Source organism: Pinus tabuliformis, chromosome 1_2 (genome assembly GCF_031772625.1).
Source record: "Pinus tabuliformis cultivar Carrire ecotype Pingquan chromosome 1_2, CPIR1, whole genome shotgun sequence".
Classification (NCBI taxonomy): domain Eukaryota; kingdom Viridiplantae; phylum Streptophyta; class Pinopsida; order Pinales; family Pinaceae; genus Pinus; species Pinus tabuliformis.
In genome coordinates this window covers 651,557,722-651,576,624 of record NC_142298.1, presented here as the reverse complement: position 1 = coordinate 651,576,624, position 18,903 = coordinate 651,557,722, and the positions used below count along the sequence as shown (strand labels likewise).

Sequence of the window (18,903 nt, the reverse complement as noted above, 5' to 3'; positions counted from 1 at the left end):
GACGCTTCATTGTAAATGACTGTTTACCCAATTGTCGTATATGAATAATTAAAATTAATAAGTTTTTCCAAATGTTAAAAATGACCACACTGGATTTGAGAGTCAAGACTCTGAATTTGCGGGACATAGACTCGAGATTTTTGTTGTCATTCAAGTAGCCCAGATCCATCTCTAACCGAGTTTCATATGTGCCTGGAGGTTGCAAGCTCGAGATTGCAGATCTCGTCCCACTTAGGCATGGGCCATGAGTACCTAGTCAAAATATGTCTTCTTGAACTTAGCAACTTAAAGTGGATACTAAACCCAAGTTTTGATGGAAATCTAGATTGGTGTCCATATAAAATGAACTTATCATCACCCTTACCTCAGTGTGTAAACCCAAAAAGTTAAAAGACCAACTACCTGTGGATATGGATCCTTAACCAAAATGCCAGACCAGGGCAATTCAGCAAGTTACCCACGTCATTGATACACAACTCAACGCAAATTAAAGAGAGAAATGTTTGTGCAATGCACACGCAAAAAAAATAACTCTGCCACCATTTTTTGCAGAAGCAACCAGCATTATGAAATTTTTAACGTTCAACATTCTATAGATCATGCACTAGAAATCTGCAGCATGTCCATTAACATGTCCATGCCTGTTATGAAACATCCTACCTCAACTATCTCCCTTTTCAAGTGTTTCCATGCTTTTGTATTTTAATCTTTCGTCAAACTGTGAAAATCCTTGAAAATACAGAAGAAGTTATTTGTAACTCCCGTACCGCAGCTAAACCAATCAGACAAGAAATCATTATTTACATGATCGCAAGAATCTAATCCTTCAGCCTGCAAAGCTCGCATGTGAATTTTCTTAATTCTTCCAAGGATCACTCTCAGTTCGTACTTCAGATGGCTCAACTATCTCTGCTTCTGATGCTTCTCCAGCTACTGCTTCAGAGGATGGTTCACTTTCCTCTGCCTCCACACTTTCTGATGGTTTAAATTCCGCACTTTCTGATTCCTCGCTTTTCCATCTTCCACCAAGTGCCATAGCCATCATCTCATAAATCTTTCCACCTAACTCAGCTGGATTCTCAGGCTATTAAGTCACAATGACAAAAGGCAGCCACGGTTAGGTTCTACAAAATCTTTGTAAACATATCATGACTAATAAACTTTAACCCAATTCATCAAGAAGTTGAACACTTACAACAAATCCACTAGATATCAGTGCAGTATCATATAAAAGTTCAACCGCCCTCTGAGCTTCAGGATTGTTAGGAGCATCCTTGCATGCACCCTAGAGACAAACAAAGCAAACAGAAGAATTAAATCCAAAATTAAACTTGACTCTCTGCATCGAAAATCTATAAAACGAATGGGCAAAGGGTCCAAAATGTCAAATGCCTAATTATAAGTGTGGTACTATGATTGATTTGGTTTGGTTTTACAGAAAATAGTATTTACACATCAATTCTGGATCACTAATGTATAATATCAGCATCCCTGACGTTGTTTTGAAAATGCCCAGGCATCATCATGCTTGTTCCAGCTTAACAGAGTGATATTTAACTAACAATTTGTATATATAATCAATCCTATATTATCCTAAAATATGCCAAATTGACATTCATATTTTAATTTAGCAGGTCAGTAACCCCATTTGAATTTCATAAAGAGGAATACACCAAATAATGCATCCAATGTAGATTAATAGACTGAAACCCAAAGTTAAACATTGCGCATTTGTAAATTAGCATTCTACGTAATGAGAAAAGTAACTATATGGACAAAGGGCAGACTCCATTGATATATCTTAGAAGAACACAGACAAACGGCAAACTTACATTGAGATCTTGGATGATTGGGTGATCTGGGTTTATCTCTAAGATTCGTCTTCCACGCATAAACTCCAGACTAGACGTATCACCCAGAGTCTGTGCCTTCATAAGCCTTCAAAAGCAACTAATATGTCAATAAAAATGAATGTAACTAATATTCCATTGTACTTTATAAGTAATCAAATTACCTTTCCATGTTTGCTGACCACCCAAACTTTCCTGCAACAAGCACACACGGGGATGAGCTTAAGCGCTTTGATATTTGAACTTTTGCTACTTTATCTCCCAATTGTTGCTTCATCCAGTCACAAAGTACAGCATATTCCTTCTCGGCTTCTCTGTCCTTCACTTCGTCCAAATCACCTGTGGCACAAATTCAAAAAATTGCTCAAAGAATTTACTTTATTTTCACAAGCAATACAAACCATTCATCAGTAAAGTCAAACTTGCAACATGCAGTTAAATAATAACTAAGATGACCATCTAGCACTATACAAAAGCTAATATAAGAGAAATGTCTGCCAAAAAATACATCTTTAAATGGTTCAAAACTTATCATTTGCCATGCAACCTAACACAAGCCAACCAACCTCACAATGACGAACATTCTGAATCTCAAGCCCATGTGACACATCAACATCACCATCAAGCTGTAGGGACAGATTGCAGGTATGTGAAGTATTACGAGGAAAATGATATTGTCAGATGGAACAAAGAAGGTTAAGGTTCCAAGAAACTCCCCAGGAACTGAGCTCTGAGGTAAAGGCATCAGAAATCGTGGACAAGCATATGACAGAAGGCTGAATTGGGTCGTGAGGTTGCATCTGTAAACTAGGAGGGCGCATATTTCAAGATGATATAAAGGATTTGAGAGATCAGTGAAAAACTATCGTTAAAAAGCACTAAGTATCAAAGGTAACGAAGTCCAACTTGTGAAATCAGTGAAAAACTATCGTTAGAATGCACGAAGTATCAAAGGTAAGCAAGTCCAACTTGTGAGGTCAATAAAGGTACCAAGACGTTAATGGATAGTAAATCACCAGTCACTTATGTAAAAGGAGGTACTAAATGGGTGTCAATGAAGTGACTATGAAAAGTTGTATCCAATAAGAGCATTTTGATAAATGAAAAAGAAAGGGATTGAACTTACATAGTTGGACAGCGTACGTGTATACGTGGCCAATCTCAAGAAGATAGGTAGTGGACCACGTGGACAGACAGAATGAAGACTTTTTCCAATTGTGGAAAAGAAGACCAGGAATATGAAATACCATAACCCGGTAGTTGAAAAAGTGGGTAATTGAAAATAAAACAGCTATAGTGGTCAAAAGGAAAACTGTCATGGCTCATTGCAGTACTATCGAGGAACAACTATCAGTATTACGCACAACGTATCGAAGGTAAACAGGCCCCGTTGGCAAGAACAATGTAATTAATTATTTTCTAAAATTTTGATAAATCTTCTCTTCAGAATGTTGGAATCAACCCCGTTGGCAAGAACAATGTAATTAATTATTTTCTAAAATTTTGATAAATCGTCTCTTCAGAATGTTGGAATCACAATGGCCGTTAAACCAAATCCTGAAGGTGCTAGTAAACAAATGCATGTTAACGGATCCCCGAGATGCAGTTAAGCACATGTCGTGAAACACAAGGTAAGTATTGGCTTATCCAATACCCAGCAATCTCCCCCTAGCATGAGCTGCGGGTGTTTTGAACTCAAGACCTTTGGCTTTGATACCACTTGTTGGAATCATGATTGTCGTTACACCAAAACCCACGGTGTCAGTAAACAAACGAATAGCTAGAATTACCAGATCCCCAAGAGGCGGATATGCACATGTCACGAAACACAAGGAGAATTGGATTATCCAATGCCCAACACATAATTCTTTAAAAAAATTACACAAATAATTTTGGATTATCCAATGCCCAACACATAATTCTTTAGAAAATTTACCGCAAATTTAAATAACACCATGCCATTTTTGCAAAAACTTAGCAAGAAAAACATAGACCATATTTATTAGAAACTCGTCCTTATTTTATTAACTAGAATATGATATTACATGTCAAATCTGGATCAAAACCTGTTAAAACACCAACAAAATATCTAAATGGATGACAATAGCTCCTCCAACATTATGCCCCCACAAGTGATCTAATTCACCTATCCTTGTGATCTCCACATTAAGCCCAATGAGCGGATCTTATTTGATCCCTCCTCTTTGAGTGGCTAGGGTATATCTCTCAATACCGAAACCCCTCCTCACTAGATCAACTAGGGTGGACTACTAACCACTGAAATTAACCCTCTACATAATGTGCACACTCACCCAAGCAAGCTTCAAGAACTCAACTCAACAACAACAAAACAATAATCCAAATGCATGCCTAAGGAGTGAGCTCCCATCTCCTTTAATAGTCATAGACTATCAAAATACCATGGGTCATTTGAATACCGTGGGCCTTTTTCTTTTTCTATTAAAGTGACTTGTAATATTTCTCTTTTCTTTGGTCACTTTTTAATTAATAATTTCTCTCATAGCCCGTAATTAAATTTAGTTTGCAAGTCAAGGTAATGAAATACTCTCCTTTCCCAATGTCCAAAAAAAAAGGGACATTAGAAATCCTCCCTTCCCAAAATTGTTTGTCCTCAAGCAATTTATACATCTATACCAGGGTCCCAACAAAATCTAAAGAATCCATGTTGTATAACTGAGATGGAATCCAAAATCTAGATGCCAAGACCAATTCCGGGATCCCACTGCCAAATAGGAAATCTAGCATCCCCAATGTCCGAACAGTCCCACTATGTAGTACCCCTAGCTAGAAGTAATTGTTGAGAAATCTAGGGGCAACAAGTGAAGGTGATTTATCCTATAATGATAACTGCTTGTGAAGACTTTTTATTTTTCTTAATTAGGTTCTTCTTTAGCTTGATTAATATTGTGTTCTCTTCATCAAACAATTACCAAAACATAAAGAACAATGAGACAAAGGACACAAGATATAGGCAATCAGCCAGGGCCAAAACCTCTCCAATCTTGAGAGGAAAACCCATAGAATTCTTCTTCTTATAGAATCTTCAATTGACGAATTCCAAGACCTAGACCCTTGACAATGAACCTCTCCAAGACCAAGTCAAACTTGCCTCAAGTCAAAGTTAACTTCTGCAATCTCTTCTTCAACTTCAACCTTCAACCCCTGCAATAATTGTCTGAAATTCTCAGCCTTCTTGACCGCAATTCTCGGCTCACTGTAATGACTGTACTTTTCACGTGTGACAATTTTGAGGATGTTAGAGACTTCTTTCCTTTGCTTAGGTAGGCTTCCTTTCTTTGACTATTCAGCTTGTTATTTCAGACTTCTTTCACCCTTGATTCACCTTCCTGGACTAACTGTAATTTCAATCTTTTGTAGCTGAGATTGTGCCCTAGTTGCAGTCCACACATGTGAGGAAATGAGCCTAAAACAAATCTGAAAGACAGCGATTTTATCCTTACTCTAATCCTCTTCTTCTTCGCTTGATGTGAGACCCTTCCTTGCCTTGATGATCGAACTTTTGTAGTTTGATTGATGATTCTAGAATGAGGTCGAGTCCTCCTATATATAGACTTCCTCATCCATGATTTTAGGCCGACTTGATGTTGAGAAGGCCAACTTGTACTTTGCATTTTGACTTGGTCTTGGAGAGTTCTTTGACTAGACTTTGACTTAAATAAATTCATCTTACAATATGTAACATGCCCAAGTGGGTCTTTCATACATAACAATGACTCATAAGCCCTAGATGCTCTCAATAGGAACTTGACCTATAAAATAAATTCCTATTGAGCATGAAACCCATGCCTCAAGAAAACAATAACAAATTTATTTTTCTTATTACATAAAATCATGATTACATATGTTATTATGAAGATCGAACCTAATTACATATTTCAACAGTAATATCTCCTAAATGTCCAATTTGATAAAGTACTGACTCATAATCTCCTTCCAGTCTAACTGTTGGGCTCCTCTATCATAGTAGGATACCAACTGCCACCAGAACATCTCTGGAGTGTTGAATTTCCACGACCTTAGGTCTAGGTTAGAGTCTTAAAATCTCTTACGCTACCAAACCAAGAATCTCAACGATTCTACTTTGCACAATAGAATATAAATAGCAGTAAATCTCCTATGCACAGAATATAGGCAACTTTTTACAATTTTCAACCCAACTTCGTTATATTAAACAACATAAAATACAACAGTCTAGGGCTCGCGTACCAGGGATAATGGCCCTCATACATCCACGAGTACAAAATACAAACTATGGCTTGGTGTCAGTCCATCGACAACCAATCCGCCATCAACAAGATACTCTCACCATTTGGTTGTCGCATGCTCACTCAACTCCTCTCGGTCATACCCTGTACCTGCCCAGTCCTTCGACTCTCGATTTGCAACCCCTGCCTCTGCCAATGCTCCAAATCCATCTAACCACTGAATCTCGGCTATTCAAATTGCTCTCTAGTTGTGCCTTCGTCCATCAAGACCACAACACATCATGACTCCTATCAAGTTGTTCACAGCTCCACTTGTGAATAAATCTCAACTACCCACTGCTGCTCCTCAGCTACTCAGGGACTTTAGCCCACTATGGTCTTCTTGCATTGCACCGATGACGACCAACATAAGGAACAAAGGGTTGCCACCTATCACTACAAGATGTCCATCAACAATAAACATGGGCTAGGAGGATTGCCCATGGGCTAGATGTCTTTCTCCACACACAAATCTCGGGCTCCACAACTGCTCCTCTGGTTCGTCAACCTTTGAGCTCAACAACTACCTCTCTCGCAACTTGGATACTATCACGTTGTCCTCCAATGGACCATAAGTGCCGAATCTCATCCACACTTGGTCCACTCTCATGCTACCCTCCAACAGACCACGAGTGACCAAGTCCACGTTGTAGCATGTGCACCTAGTTAGAGCATCCTCACACCTAGGAGACCCTTACACACGACTACCCACACACTTCTCATCAACTGCCCTTTGCTTCTGCAATAGAGGAGCTATTGCACAAATTTGGGCGCCAATCATGTCCTCACTTAGGACATCTATCCAACTGTCATCAAGGTAACATTTGCAACTCTCCTTCTTGTTGTCCTCTTGCCTCTCATATCATGTGTTTGTTGTCACCTTGGCTGCGTGGTAGGCTTCCCAACAATCCACGTGGGCTTCTCCAAACAACTCCTAAGGCCTCCTCAAGTTGCCCATCAACTGATCCATGCTCTGGTCAAACTCTTTGACCTAACACACATTAAACTTCCACTCAAGCCTATTGCTCAATCACTGTGGAAACTGTCACTAGTTTAGGGAATCTAACCATGAGGATGCCCCTCCTCATGGTAGTGTTTTTTGATGCCCTAGATGACAGACATGCTCATCATCAACTTGAACTTCATCATCAGATAGTAATTCTTCCTCATTGAAGTTCATCATTTCCATCAACATTGCGGCATGGCTTAGAGATTGTCTTGTCTGCCTTACCATCAATGTTTTGTTGCTCTTTTTGTGCACTAGGGAGTCTTGTGGGATCATTTGGGTCTCCAGTGCCAGCATTGATACCTTCCGTGGTATCTGCATAAAATGAGCTTTAACTATAGTAAAGCGCCCTTTCCATTCAAGCTGACAGAAACTGCATTTTGTTGTTGTTGTCCCCCAGCACCCTTTGGAGGTTTTTGCCTATCCACATATTTCCAAAGTGGATATTATGGATTTGATGAAGACAGTTTTATTTTGCAAATTTTTGAAGACAATTTGAATGTGTCTAACAAATTTCAAAGTAAAATTTATGTTAAAGGAGGTTAAACAGTGAATGCCAAATGGACAACAAGAAGCCACATTTATGGTACAAGTAGTAGGCTACTAGACAGTTAAAAAAAACAACCAAACAAAAATCTGCAAGAAAACATGCAAAGAGTCCACAAATAGTTGAGATGGATATGGAAAAACTTGCAATAAAGTTGGAGAGAGGTATGAAAAATTAAAACTGAAATGGATAATATGAATAGAGAAAAGTCTTACCACAAATGAGAAAAAAAATGCAAAATTTGAAAGCAAAATATTGTTAATGAGAGACTAAGCTAGAATTTGTGTGAAAACCCCACAAGCAAACAAAAAAATGTTAAAAGGTTATATAACAAGGAAAAGTAGCCCACATTTTTGGACCCAATTGTTTTTTGATACAGGTCAAAATAGGATTGCATCAACGTATTCAGTCTTGAGAAGATTGTACAGATTTGGTAGGTTGTAAGAATTAAAATTTCACAAAATTTGGATAAAAGATGTGTTAAAATTGGCAACTAGGGCCAAACTCCATGTGGGTCATCTTATTAATGGACGCTGATATTTTTCTCGGATCCCTCTCATCGAGAGGTGTACGATTTATTTAAATATCAACCGATTCTGATAACTATTCATGGAGATATGAATTTATTTGTGCTATGGGACAATTCATCAAGGTCGGCGACCAACCAAATAAACCCCACTTGTGCTCAGCGTTTTAGTATAAATAGAGGTGGCCTTCAAGTCATTTCAACACACTTGGGATCTCTTCCTCTCTACTTGTCTTTGGGTTTTAGTAGGAGGAGAGATCCAAAGGGATAACGCTACCCTAATCCAGAGGGAAGAAGTCGGAATTGCCGGAACTCTCGAAACTGCCCGGAACTGTCAGGAAAAGTCGGAACTGCCGAGAAAAGCCAAAATTGCCAGGACTGCCAAGAAACGCTGGAATTGTCAGGATTGGTGGAATTGTCGAAAACTGCCGAAATTCCCCGGAATAGCCGAAACTGCCGGGAATAGCCGAAACTGCCGGAAATAGCCGAAACTGCTGGGAAAGCTGACAAAAAGGGCAAAATCCGGAATTGCCAAGAACTGCCAAGAATTGTCGGGAACTGCCGAAACTGCCGGGAATAGCCAAAATTGCCAGAATCGTCGGGAACAGCCGAAATTGTCAAAGCAGCCAGAGCATCTATCTCCGAAGGAGAGCAACATGCAAAAGACAACTAACTAACATTGGGACAATTGTATGGTACTTAGCAACAAATACACCAAGCATGCAATGTTACAACTAGCATGCAACAGCAAGCATGCAAAGGACAACAAGCATGCAAAGGACAACAAGCATGCTAGGGACAACACGCAAGCTAGGGACAACAGGCAAGCAAGATGCAGCTAGCACATAGGTCAGTATGGCAACATGGTGCAGCAATGGCACATAATGCAGTACAGTTATGGGTACAGTCATGATTAATGAAGCTTGATGAGATGCAGCATATTGATGATGGGTGCAACATGGTGCAGCATGATGACAAAATGAAACACAACAATCGCTGAAGGAGTCACCTTGGAGAATCACTTAAAGCAACATGTCTTCAACTGATCTCATGTATCATCTTCTTAGATATCATCTATGCTCTTATCTAGATAAGTCAAAGTGTTGACTTTTGTTGTAAACGTACTATCTCTCTCTCTCTGTTGAACTATTGAAGAACATATAAGAAAATTGATCAAGGGTTTCCCCACATTGGGGTTTGTCCCTAGCTAGCACCACATCTTGTGTCCTCTTGTCTTGGCTTGTCTTCTGCGATCTATGTTTATGTTCTATCTACAGTTTACTTTAATGCTGATGCGATTGCTAATCTGAAAAAGATATTAAGCTAGCTGTGAAAATTGAAATAAATTGCTCTAAGCATAAAACATACCTAAAATTAACATGGTATCAGAGCTGAAGTGAAGACAATGCCCAAGCAAGAGTGAAAGAGCAATCACCGAAGATAATTGGGAAAGGAAAAAAGGATCAATGGATTCCTCATCCCTCTTCAAATTCACCAAGGGTGAAGTTGAAGCAGAGAATATTATCAGAATGGCACAACGGAAGTTTCTGATGGCCTACCTAAAGATCACTTCATTGGGAAGTCCGGACCTAAGGGTGGAAGGAAAGGCAGATACCCTGACTGCAATAAGTTCGACCATTATGCAAAGGAGTGTCTGAGGTAGGGACACATCACTTGATGATGATAACAATTATTCCAGGGACATCTTCAATGATCAGAGGAATGACAGGTAATGCAAGTCATCAAGGAAACGACCAACTCTTCAGAGAAAGCAAGGAACCTCGGGTTTGAAGAATCAAATGTTGTTTCTGATAAGATAAAGAAGCATTATCTTGTATTGGCCCTCTCCTTCAAATTCTTTGGAAATCTGGCTTATTGATCATAGTGCTTCAAGGCACCTCATCGGATAGAAGGGTGCTCTATCGAATTTGGTAGAGACAAAAACAGCCATGGGATTATACTTAGAGTCGATGCCACATATCCCGAAAAGGGTGTAGGGAATGTTACGCCTTAATTGAATGAGGGTAACTCCATTCATTTACAAGAATCTGTTTTATGTACCTAATCGCAAGAAGAACCTGGTGTCCATCTCGGAAATGGAAGTCAAAGGTTTCAGGGTGGCATTCATCGATGGAAAAGTACATGTTAAAAAATAGAATTTTCAAAGATGCTTTTTCTCATGGGTTCAAGGTTGGAAATTTGTATCAAGTTGCAAGATAGTCCATTGGAGATCATGTCAATTGACATATCTCATCTATAGCACCGGAGGTCTACTTATTATGGGACCCTACCCGATGTGAGTCAAATGATGACAGGGATGCCTGAATTCAAGAAAAGCATTAAAGTACATGTCTGAGATGTACCGAATGAAAATCTTACAAGGGGATCATTCCCCTCATGTAGTAGGTCCACAGATTTGGAACAACCCGAGAGGTTTGAGATTCATGATTGGGAATCTCATGTATACAGATGAAAAAAATCCCTCTATGACTTGAAGCAAAACACCCCGGGCCTAATATGAGAAGATTGATAGCTGTCTGATGAAGCAAAGATTCACTAAAAGTGAAGCCGATCCAATCCATTGTTTGAAGGTTGTGGGTGATAGACCTCTCATACTAGCAACTTCCGAAAAACAACCTATTTCTAACAGGTGCAGACCCTCTCACTTGCAGAAGTAAGAGGGAGTTGGATTCTAGATATGGAATGCTAAACTGCAAGCCCGTGACTACCTCGAGGATCAACTTTCAAAAGTTATATGGTGGTGATGCCGGACCAGATTTGGGAAATGCCTCTGAGTTTCATAAACTCATTTGCATTGATGTTCATGGTGAACATCTATCCGGACACATGTTTTGCAGTTAGCATGGTGAGCTCATATTTGGTTGAGCCTTACTGGATTGGTGACAAGAATCTTTTAAGATATCTTCGGGGCACAATCTCTCATGGATTGAGATACACTACAGGAAATATGAAGCTGCATGATTATTCGAATGCTAATTGGGTAGGCAGTTTGGAGGATCATTAGAGCACTTCTCAATGTTGGTTCTCTTTGGATTCTGCTTCGATATCATGGATGAGCAGGAAGCAAAAGTCAGTTGCTATAAGCACTGCCAAGACCGAATACATAGCTATGAGTATGATCTCGTGTGAAGCTGCATGGTTGCAGAAGCTCTTAAGTGAGTTGTTTGTACATATGATGAATACCATTGTGATTCTCTGTGACAACTAGAGGGGGGATTCGATAATTGAAGAATCTTGTATTCGATGATTGCTCCAACAGATAGACATCAAATACTACCTTATCTGGGATATGGTAAGTCGATGAGAGTGGAGGCTCCATCGCATTGACACTGATGTACAGGTCGCAGACATTTTGTCAAAGCCCCGGGCAAAAGGTGAAATCTTTGATTTTTTCGAATGACTTGGAGTCGTTGAGAGACCTTATAAGGATCCTGCATGTTGCATGCATTGAGCTCTGGGAGCTCTGGGGGCTTGGCGTACTTACTGGAGAAACATATGACCACAGGGCGACTTACCCTCCCCTGGTGGTGCGCTATGTACAAGATGACAGGTTCAACCTTCCCCTGTGATACCTCGTGGAAACTATGGAACAGGATGATTAGTTCTCCTATGGGCCAGGGTGATTAGTTCTCCTGTGGCAACTGTCGAACAAGATGATTAGTTCTCCTGTGGGCCAGGATGATTAGTTCTCCCGTGGAACCTGTGGAATAGAATGATTAGTTACCCCATGGCAACTAATGAACAAGATGATTAGTTCTCGTGTGGGATAGGATGATTAGTTCTCATGTGGCAACTGTGGAACAAGATGATTAGTTCTCATGTGGGTCGGGATGATTAGTTCTCCTGTGGCAACTGTGGAACAGGATGATTAGTTCTCCTATGGGTCGAGATGATTAGTTCTCCCGTGGCAACTGTGGAACAGGATGATTAGTTCTCCTGTGGGCCGGATGATTAGTTCTCCCGTGGCAACTGTGGAACAAGATGATTAGTTCTCTTGTGGGCCGAGATGATTAGTTCTCCCATGGCAACTGTGAAACAGGATGATTAGTTCTCCGGTGGGCCGGGATGATTAGTTCTCCCGTGGCAACTGTGAAACGGGATGATTAGTTCTCTTATGGGCCGAGATGATTACTTCTCCCGTGGCGACTATGGGGCAGGATGATTCGTTCTCCTATGGACAGGATGATTAGTTCTCCTGTCGAGGCATCCTACCCATGCAGTCTGGGACTCATGGGAAGTACCTCTCATCTGATCAATGAGCAGGGAAATGGGATTAGGGACCATAGTAGTACTATCAATGGACGCATCGATCTATCTACCGTACTCCCTATTCTAGGATGACCTCCATTGATCTGGGATCAATATGAGTGGTTTGAGACACTCTCTTGTGATATTGATCTGGGATCAATAAAAATGACTTCGAGCCAGTAAGAGTGATGTGCCACACTCTCTTTAGATGAAACTGACTTCGGGTCAATAGAGAATGGTATGAGACATTCTCAATCAATTCTTCTTCTTCATGGTTCAGCAGAGCTCAGCAAAGCAGAGCAGTGCAGGGCACTGATGGCAGAGATAGTACAGTCGGACATATGGATCAGCGAATGGAGTTCTCCCTAGTTGAGGAGTGTTAAAATTGGCAACTAGGGCCAAAATCCATGTGGGTCATCTTATTAATGGAAGCTGATATTTTTCTTGCATCCCTCTCATCGAGAGATGTAGGTTTGATCTAAAGATCATCCGATTCCGATAAGTATTCATGGAGATATGAATTTATTTGTGTTATGGGACAATTCATCAAGATCGGCCAGCAACCAAATAAACCCCACTTGTGCTCAACGTTTTAGTATAAATCGAGGTGGCCTTCAAGTCATTTCAACACACTTGGAATCTCTTCCTCTCTACTTGTCTTTCGGTTTTAATAGGAGGAGAGATCCTAAGGGATAAACCTGCCCTAATCCAAAGGGCAGAAGCCTGAACTGTCAAAATTACCAGAACTGTCGAGAACAGCCAGGAAAAGCCAGAACTGTCGGGAAAAGCCGAAAGTGCCGGAATTGCGTGAACTATCGGGTATTTCCGGAACTGTCGGAACTGTCGAGAACTGCCGGAACTGCCAGGAACTACCGGAACTGCCGGAAAAAGTCGAAATTGCCGGGAATAGCTGGAATTGTTGGAACTGCAAAACTGCCGAGAACCGAAATTGTCGAAACAGCCAGAGCATCTATCTCCGAAGGAGAGAAAGATGCAAGGGACAACTAACTAACATTGGGACAGTGGTATGGTACTTAGCAGCAAATACACCAAGCATGCAATCTTACAACGAGCATGCAAGGGACAGCTAGCATGCAAAGGACAACAAGCAAGCAAGATGCAACCAGCACATAGGTCAGTATGGCAACATGGTGCAACAATGGCACATAATACAATACAGTGATGAGTACAATCATGATTAATGAAGCATGATGAGATGCAGCAGAGTGATGATGGGTGCAGCACGGTGAGGTGCAGCGTGATGACAAAATGCAGCACAATGATAGGTGAAGAAGTCACCTTGGACAATCAGTTGAAGCATCATGTCTTCAACTAATCTCATGTATCATCTTCTTAGAGATGACCTATGCTCTTATCTAGATAAGTCAAAGTGTTGACTTCTGTTGTAAACGTACTATCTCTCTCTCTCTCTGCTAAACTATTGAAGAACATAAAAGAAGAATTGATCAAGGGTTTCCCCACATTGAGGTTTGTCCCTAGCTAGAGCCACATTTTGTGTCCTCTTGTCTTGGCTTGTCTTCTGCGATTTGTGTTTATGTTCTATCTGCAGTTTACTTTAATGTTGATGTGATTGCTAATCTGGAAAAGATATTGAGCTCACTGTGAAAATTGAAATAAATTGCTCTAAGCATAGAACATACCTAAAATTAACAAGATGAAACTCCACAAAACGAGGAAATTGTACAAATTCTGCAAAGTATAAACTTTAAAGTCAATTTTTGAAATGTAAGGAAATGCAAGCTTGAAGCAAGTGAATGCAAGTCAAATAAGATATCATTTAAGATTAAGTGTGGGGGATCTGCTTAGCAGATTAACCATATTTTTTCATAAGAAGAGGTTAGTTTAAAACTTTAAACATTGAAATTCTCTCCAAATTCACCATTGGTAGATGAAAGAAACAAGCATAAATGCATTGTCCCTTTAAGTGAAGGAATTAACTGAAGCGTATAAAAATTGTAGAGTTTGTTTCACAAGGTTTTATCATCAAAATTTGAAGCATGATAACTTGGCCTTCTAAACTTTTTGTAAAAGTAGATGATGCAGATAGGTCTATAAAGGAGATGCAGCATTAGATTGCCTTACTCCATCTTACTCCTAAGGGATAAATAATTCTGACGCAAAGAGAGGGGATGTGATAATGTGTAAAACCAAGAACAAAAATTACTAACTAGCAGACCAGTGAACTCTTCTCAAGGTGTCGGCATCGGCGTTGGTGTCAAGTCCCAATCCCTGCACATACACCAACGAATGCATAGCGTCAGCGTCTCTATGGAGGAAACCTCCAGTCCCTGCCATATGAATGCCTCCCCTCCTGTTGAATGCTCGTCCTCTATAGACGTCAAAGGGTGAATAGGGTCGTCGAACAATCCCTACACATACGAATGCCTCCCCTCTCGTCAAATGCTCATCCACTGCCACAAGGGTGAACGAAGTTGTCGAAGGGTGAACGAGAAACTAAATGCAAATAGACTTAGCCTTTAGGTTTTACAATTCAATAATTTTTTTTAATTTTAAGTTTTAACTTTTATTAATTTTAAATTTTAAATTTCAATAAGAAAAATTATTTAAATTTTTGGTCTAAAATTGGACTGCACGAACCCCAAAGAGCCCAATTTTAGTGTTTCAAGTACCCATCATCAGGGTTCGTCGTCCCTATCAAGACAAAAGAACCCAAATTTTTTTGAAGAACCCAGTTCTCCATAGAAGAAACTGGTTTTATGGGTTCTTCTCAAAAGCACCCATACCTGAATCTAGTACTTGGGGAAGAAGAACCCAAGATGGGTTCAAGAACCCCACCAATGGGTTCGTGAACGTGTGCAACATAGGTATTTTCCATTTTTGGAGGTTGGATCAAGGGATCAAGCTGAAGTAGAACTAGATCCAAGCCCTTAAGGGTAAGATCTATTCTCTTGAAAAATTTGCAAGGCTACCCACAAAGGAATTTTCAAAAAATCGAAGAGCTGAAGCACCAAAAAAAAAAATTGAGCAGGGTTTCACAGTTTTCAGGGCTTCCAACCCCAGCTTTCCCATGCAAACCCTCAGCGTCTCTCCTTTGGCCCTCCATGTTAGGGTTTCTAGCCTCTCTAAGGCTAGCCATGAGCCTTGGGGGCTATGGCCTCACTTCCTAGGCCTGTCGCGGGCCTCTCCTCCCCTCAGCCTTCCTTTCCTCGGCCCCCCTTCCTCTCGACCCTCCTCCACTAGCCCTCCTCGACCCTCCTTCCTTCCTAGGCCCCTCCTCTTCTCCCCTCTCTTCCCTTAACCGCAACCCTTCTAGGCCTCTAGGCCTTAGGTCATGGGCATTAGGGCTCTCTCCAAGCCCTCAGCCTCCTTCTCACCCTAGGTCATGGCCCTTGTGGGCCCACAAGAGCCCTTTTTAGGGCCTCTCCCTTAGCCATTAGGTCCTCTAAGGCCTCTCCCTTCTAGCGCTGACTCTCCTTGGCACTTTTCAGCCCAATGCTAGCCCTATTGGGCTTGGTGTTGGCCCTCCTTGGCCCTAACCTACCCTAGATCCTTCTCTGATTTTCTGGACTAAAGCACTTGGTGGTTTTGCAAGTTTTAGGACTCAAAAGTTCTATTTTTCAAGTGGCCACATGATCCCAAAGTTTCAGCAAGTTTTGACCAAAGAATCTACAAGGCCTTTGGCCTAGGGTTTGACCTCGAAACCCTAGTTTTATCTCTGTTTTATTACAACAATCAAATCAGTAATAATTAAGCCCTAAATCACATGTTAAATAGTCAAAATTGCTCAATAATTGCTAAATATTGATTTTCTTAAATTTTGGCCACATGGGCACCTTAGATCTAGCCTAGATCTAATTTTATGCTTGCTGGAATTTACTGCATAACTGAAGATTTCAGAGCTGCAATTTCTTAATCACACACTTAAAGAGGGCTTAAAACTAGAAATTTTCACTTTTCGGTGAATTTTTCTATTTTTAGGCAATTTTGACACTGTTCCTAGACCTCATTAGCTTGTTGATCTGTGGTTTATTTATTGTTGTAATTTATAACTCAAATCTGAAATATCTCTGAAAAATACATTTCAAAGGGGCTAATTCACCTAATTTTTCAGTTAGCTAAGTTTGTTTGGCGATTGGGTTGCGGGTTGCTTCTTATAACATCGGGCAAGCATATGGACTTGAAATTTCCCATTTACTTACTACTGTCATAATAGTCAATTGTTGCTCATAAAAGGATCATAGGAACATAAAGTACATAATTGTTTTCATAGCTCTATATCTTGTTGTTACTTGTTCCTAGCATTTATGTGGTGAAAGTGGCTAACATTGTGTTGTTCTTGTGAGTTTATGTACTTATATTTCACATCCAATAAGCTCACTCACCTAAAAGCACTCAAATCATAAATTGTGTTGGCAATAAGTCTCTTGATCACCTTGGTATCTTGTTGATTTAATGTTCCTCTTAATAATTGCCATTGAAGTGATAAGATCATTCTTAATCTTGTTTTGGACATCTAAGTTTCCATTGGTTAACTCCAATAGCGATATTTGGCTCATCTTAAGTATTGAATATTGTTGAATATTGGCATATCATAGCCTTGTGGTTAAATGATAAGTAGTCTAACATCTTGAAGAATATCTTGTGAAGTTTGCACTTGTATCTTTCAGCATTTATCTTGTTAAGATTGTTATCTCAATATTGTTAAGTACTCTGGCTTTAAGATTATTCACACTAAGTACTTTAAGTAACACAACAATCTTAATTCAAGATAATTTCACTCATCATCTTGCATAAGCATTCTAGGATCTAGCCTACATTAAAAATTTACCTCCTAGCATAAGCTAGGTTGATATAGATCTAGGGCAACCCTTCTCACCTAACTTGAGGGGCCTGGCAACTCTTCAATGGTTAACACGGTGACCTTGCAATTGTCAGAGCCACAATCTCTGCAATGCCGGAGGCACCGAAGTATAGGAGCACAACAGAAGGTATTATTAATCAAGCCCCAGCCTGCTTCCTGTTGGCCTTCTTCCAACAACCTACCTTGGAGCCCAGCTTCAAAATAGTTAAGGGAAGGTCGTAATTAGATTAGGCATATAATTAAAATTAACCAAGATCACTGCACCTCACATAGGTCCTAAGACTTGGACATCATAGAGGTTAGTCAATCATTCAAGCAGCGAGTGTCCATCTGGTCACTTGGTTTCAATTTACCATAAGCAAGAATCGTGACTTTATTAAGGCACTGATCTCATATTTAAAATCTAATCTAATCATTAATCTTGCTAAATTTAACCAAGTAACTAGGCCACTTATTCGTGTCTCCCAAACAAGTTGGTTCCCAACTTGTTTTCCTTCACCTCATTACATAGTGACTACCCCCATAGTCTGTTGTCCGAAGACAGCAAGAATGGAGTGGGCGGATATCAGAGTGACATCCCCCGACCTGAGCAGTTGTCGCGGTCCCTGTACAATCCGAGAGACAACAAGCTCCATCCTTGAGTGGAAGCGAGAGCAATAATAGATTGGATAGTGGTATATCAGACAACCAGTGCAAATATCTCGTCATAGTCCACTCCTTCCTTTTGAGAAAAGCCTCAAGCAACGAACTTGGCCTTGTATTTCTCAGCACTCCCATCTGCTCCATGTTTGATTTTGTATATTCATTTTGAGGTATCTACGGACTTGTCCTTCGGTCTAGGCACCACATCCCAAACATCATTTTTCATGATAGATTCATACTCTTCATTCATCACACCCTTCCAGACTTGGTGCTTTACGACTTCTTCGAACATACATGGCTCAAATTGAACAATAGTACTCATAACATCTAAGTACCCTTGATACCTGTTCAGCGTCTTACTTTCATGAAATGTCCCTCTTGGAGCAGTATGTCTTTCAGCATCTCGAGGGCATTTTTGAGCCACAAAGGTCTTTTCCTTGAGGTAGAGGGATCACCAGGAGGTGGATCAATGGGATCCATCGGGCATAGGCTCATATGTCAGAGGTTCATCCTACTTTTCTACATCATCATCATTATCCTTCCTTGGAATGGGAAGATCTTTGGCTTTCCCAAGGGAAGTGTCTTCATCGAAGGTGACATCATGGCTTATTTCCACGTCTCTTTGACCACGCACATAGATTCTATATGTCTTTGAATTTTCACTGTAGCCCACAAATGTACCTTTCTTCCCAAATGCTTCCAACTTGTTTCTTTTCTCTTTACGCACATGAAAATACACAAGACAACCAAAAATTCTAAAATGAGAAACAACAAGTTTCTTACCAACGAAACATCTTCGGGTGTCTTGAAATCCAGTGCTTGAAGCGAGCTCCTATTTTGAACATACACGCAGCGTTGGCAACTTCTCCCCATAAGAACTTCAATAGACCTTGATCATGGAGAATGGCGCAGGTGGCTTCCATAATTGTTTGAT

The 18,903-nt window shown here is 40.3% G+C and overlaps 1 protein-coding gene across 1 annotated transcript in view; it reads right to left on the bottom strand.

Annotated features, from left to right (window-relative positions):
• Positions 1–523: 523 nt before the first annotated feature.
• LOC149207368 (heat shock protein 90-5, chloroplastic-like) overlaps positions 524–18,903 on the bottom strand; it is a 79,697-nt gene continuing 61,317 nt past the window's right edge. The window contains exons 15-18 of the mRNA XM_089395700.1: positions 2,015–2,189; positions 1,833–1,938; positions 1,196–1,285; positions 524–1,084 (exon numbers count right to left, since the gene is read on the bottom strand). Coding sequence (XP_089251826.1) covers positions 857–1,084; positions 1,196–1,285; positions 1,833–1,938; positions 2,015–2,189 — 599 coding nt within the window. The 3' untranslated portion in view covers positions 524–856. The remainder of the gene's footprint in view (positions 1,085–1,195; positions 1,286–1,832; positions 1,939–2,014; positions 2,190–18,903) is intronic.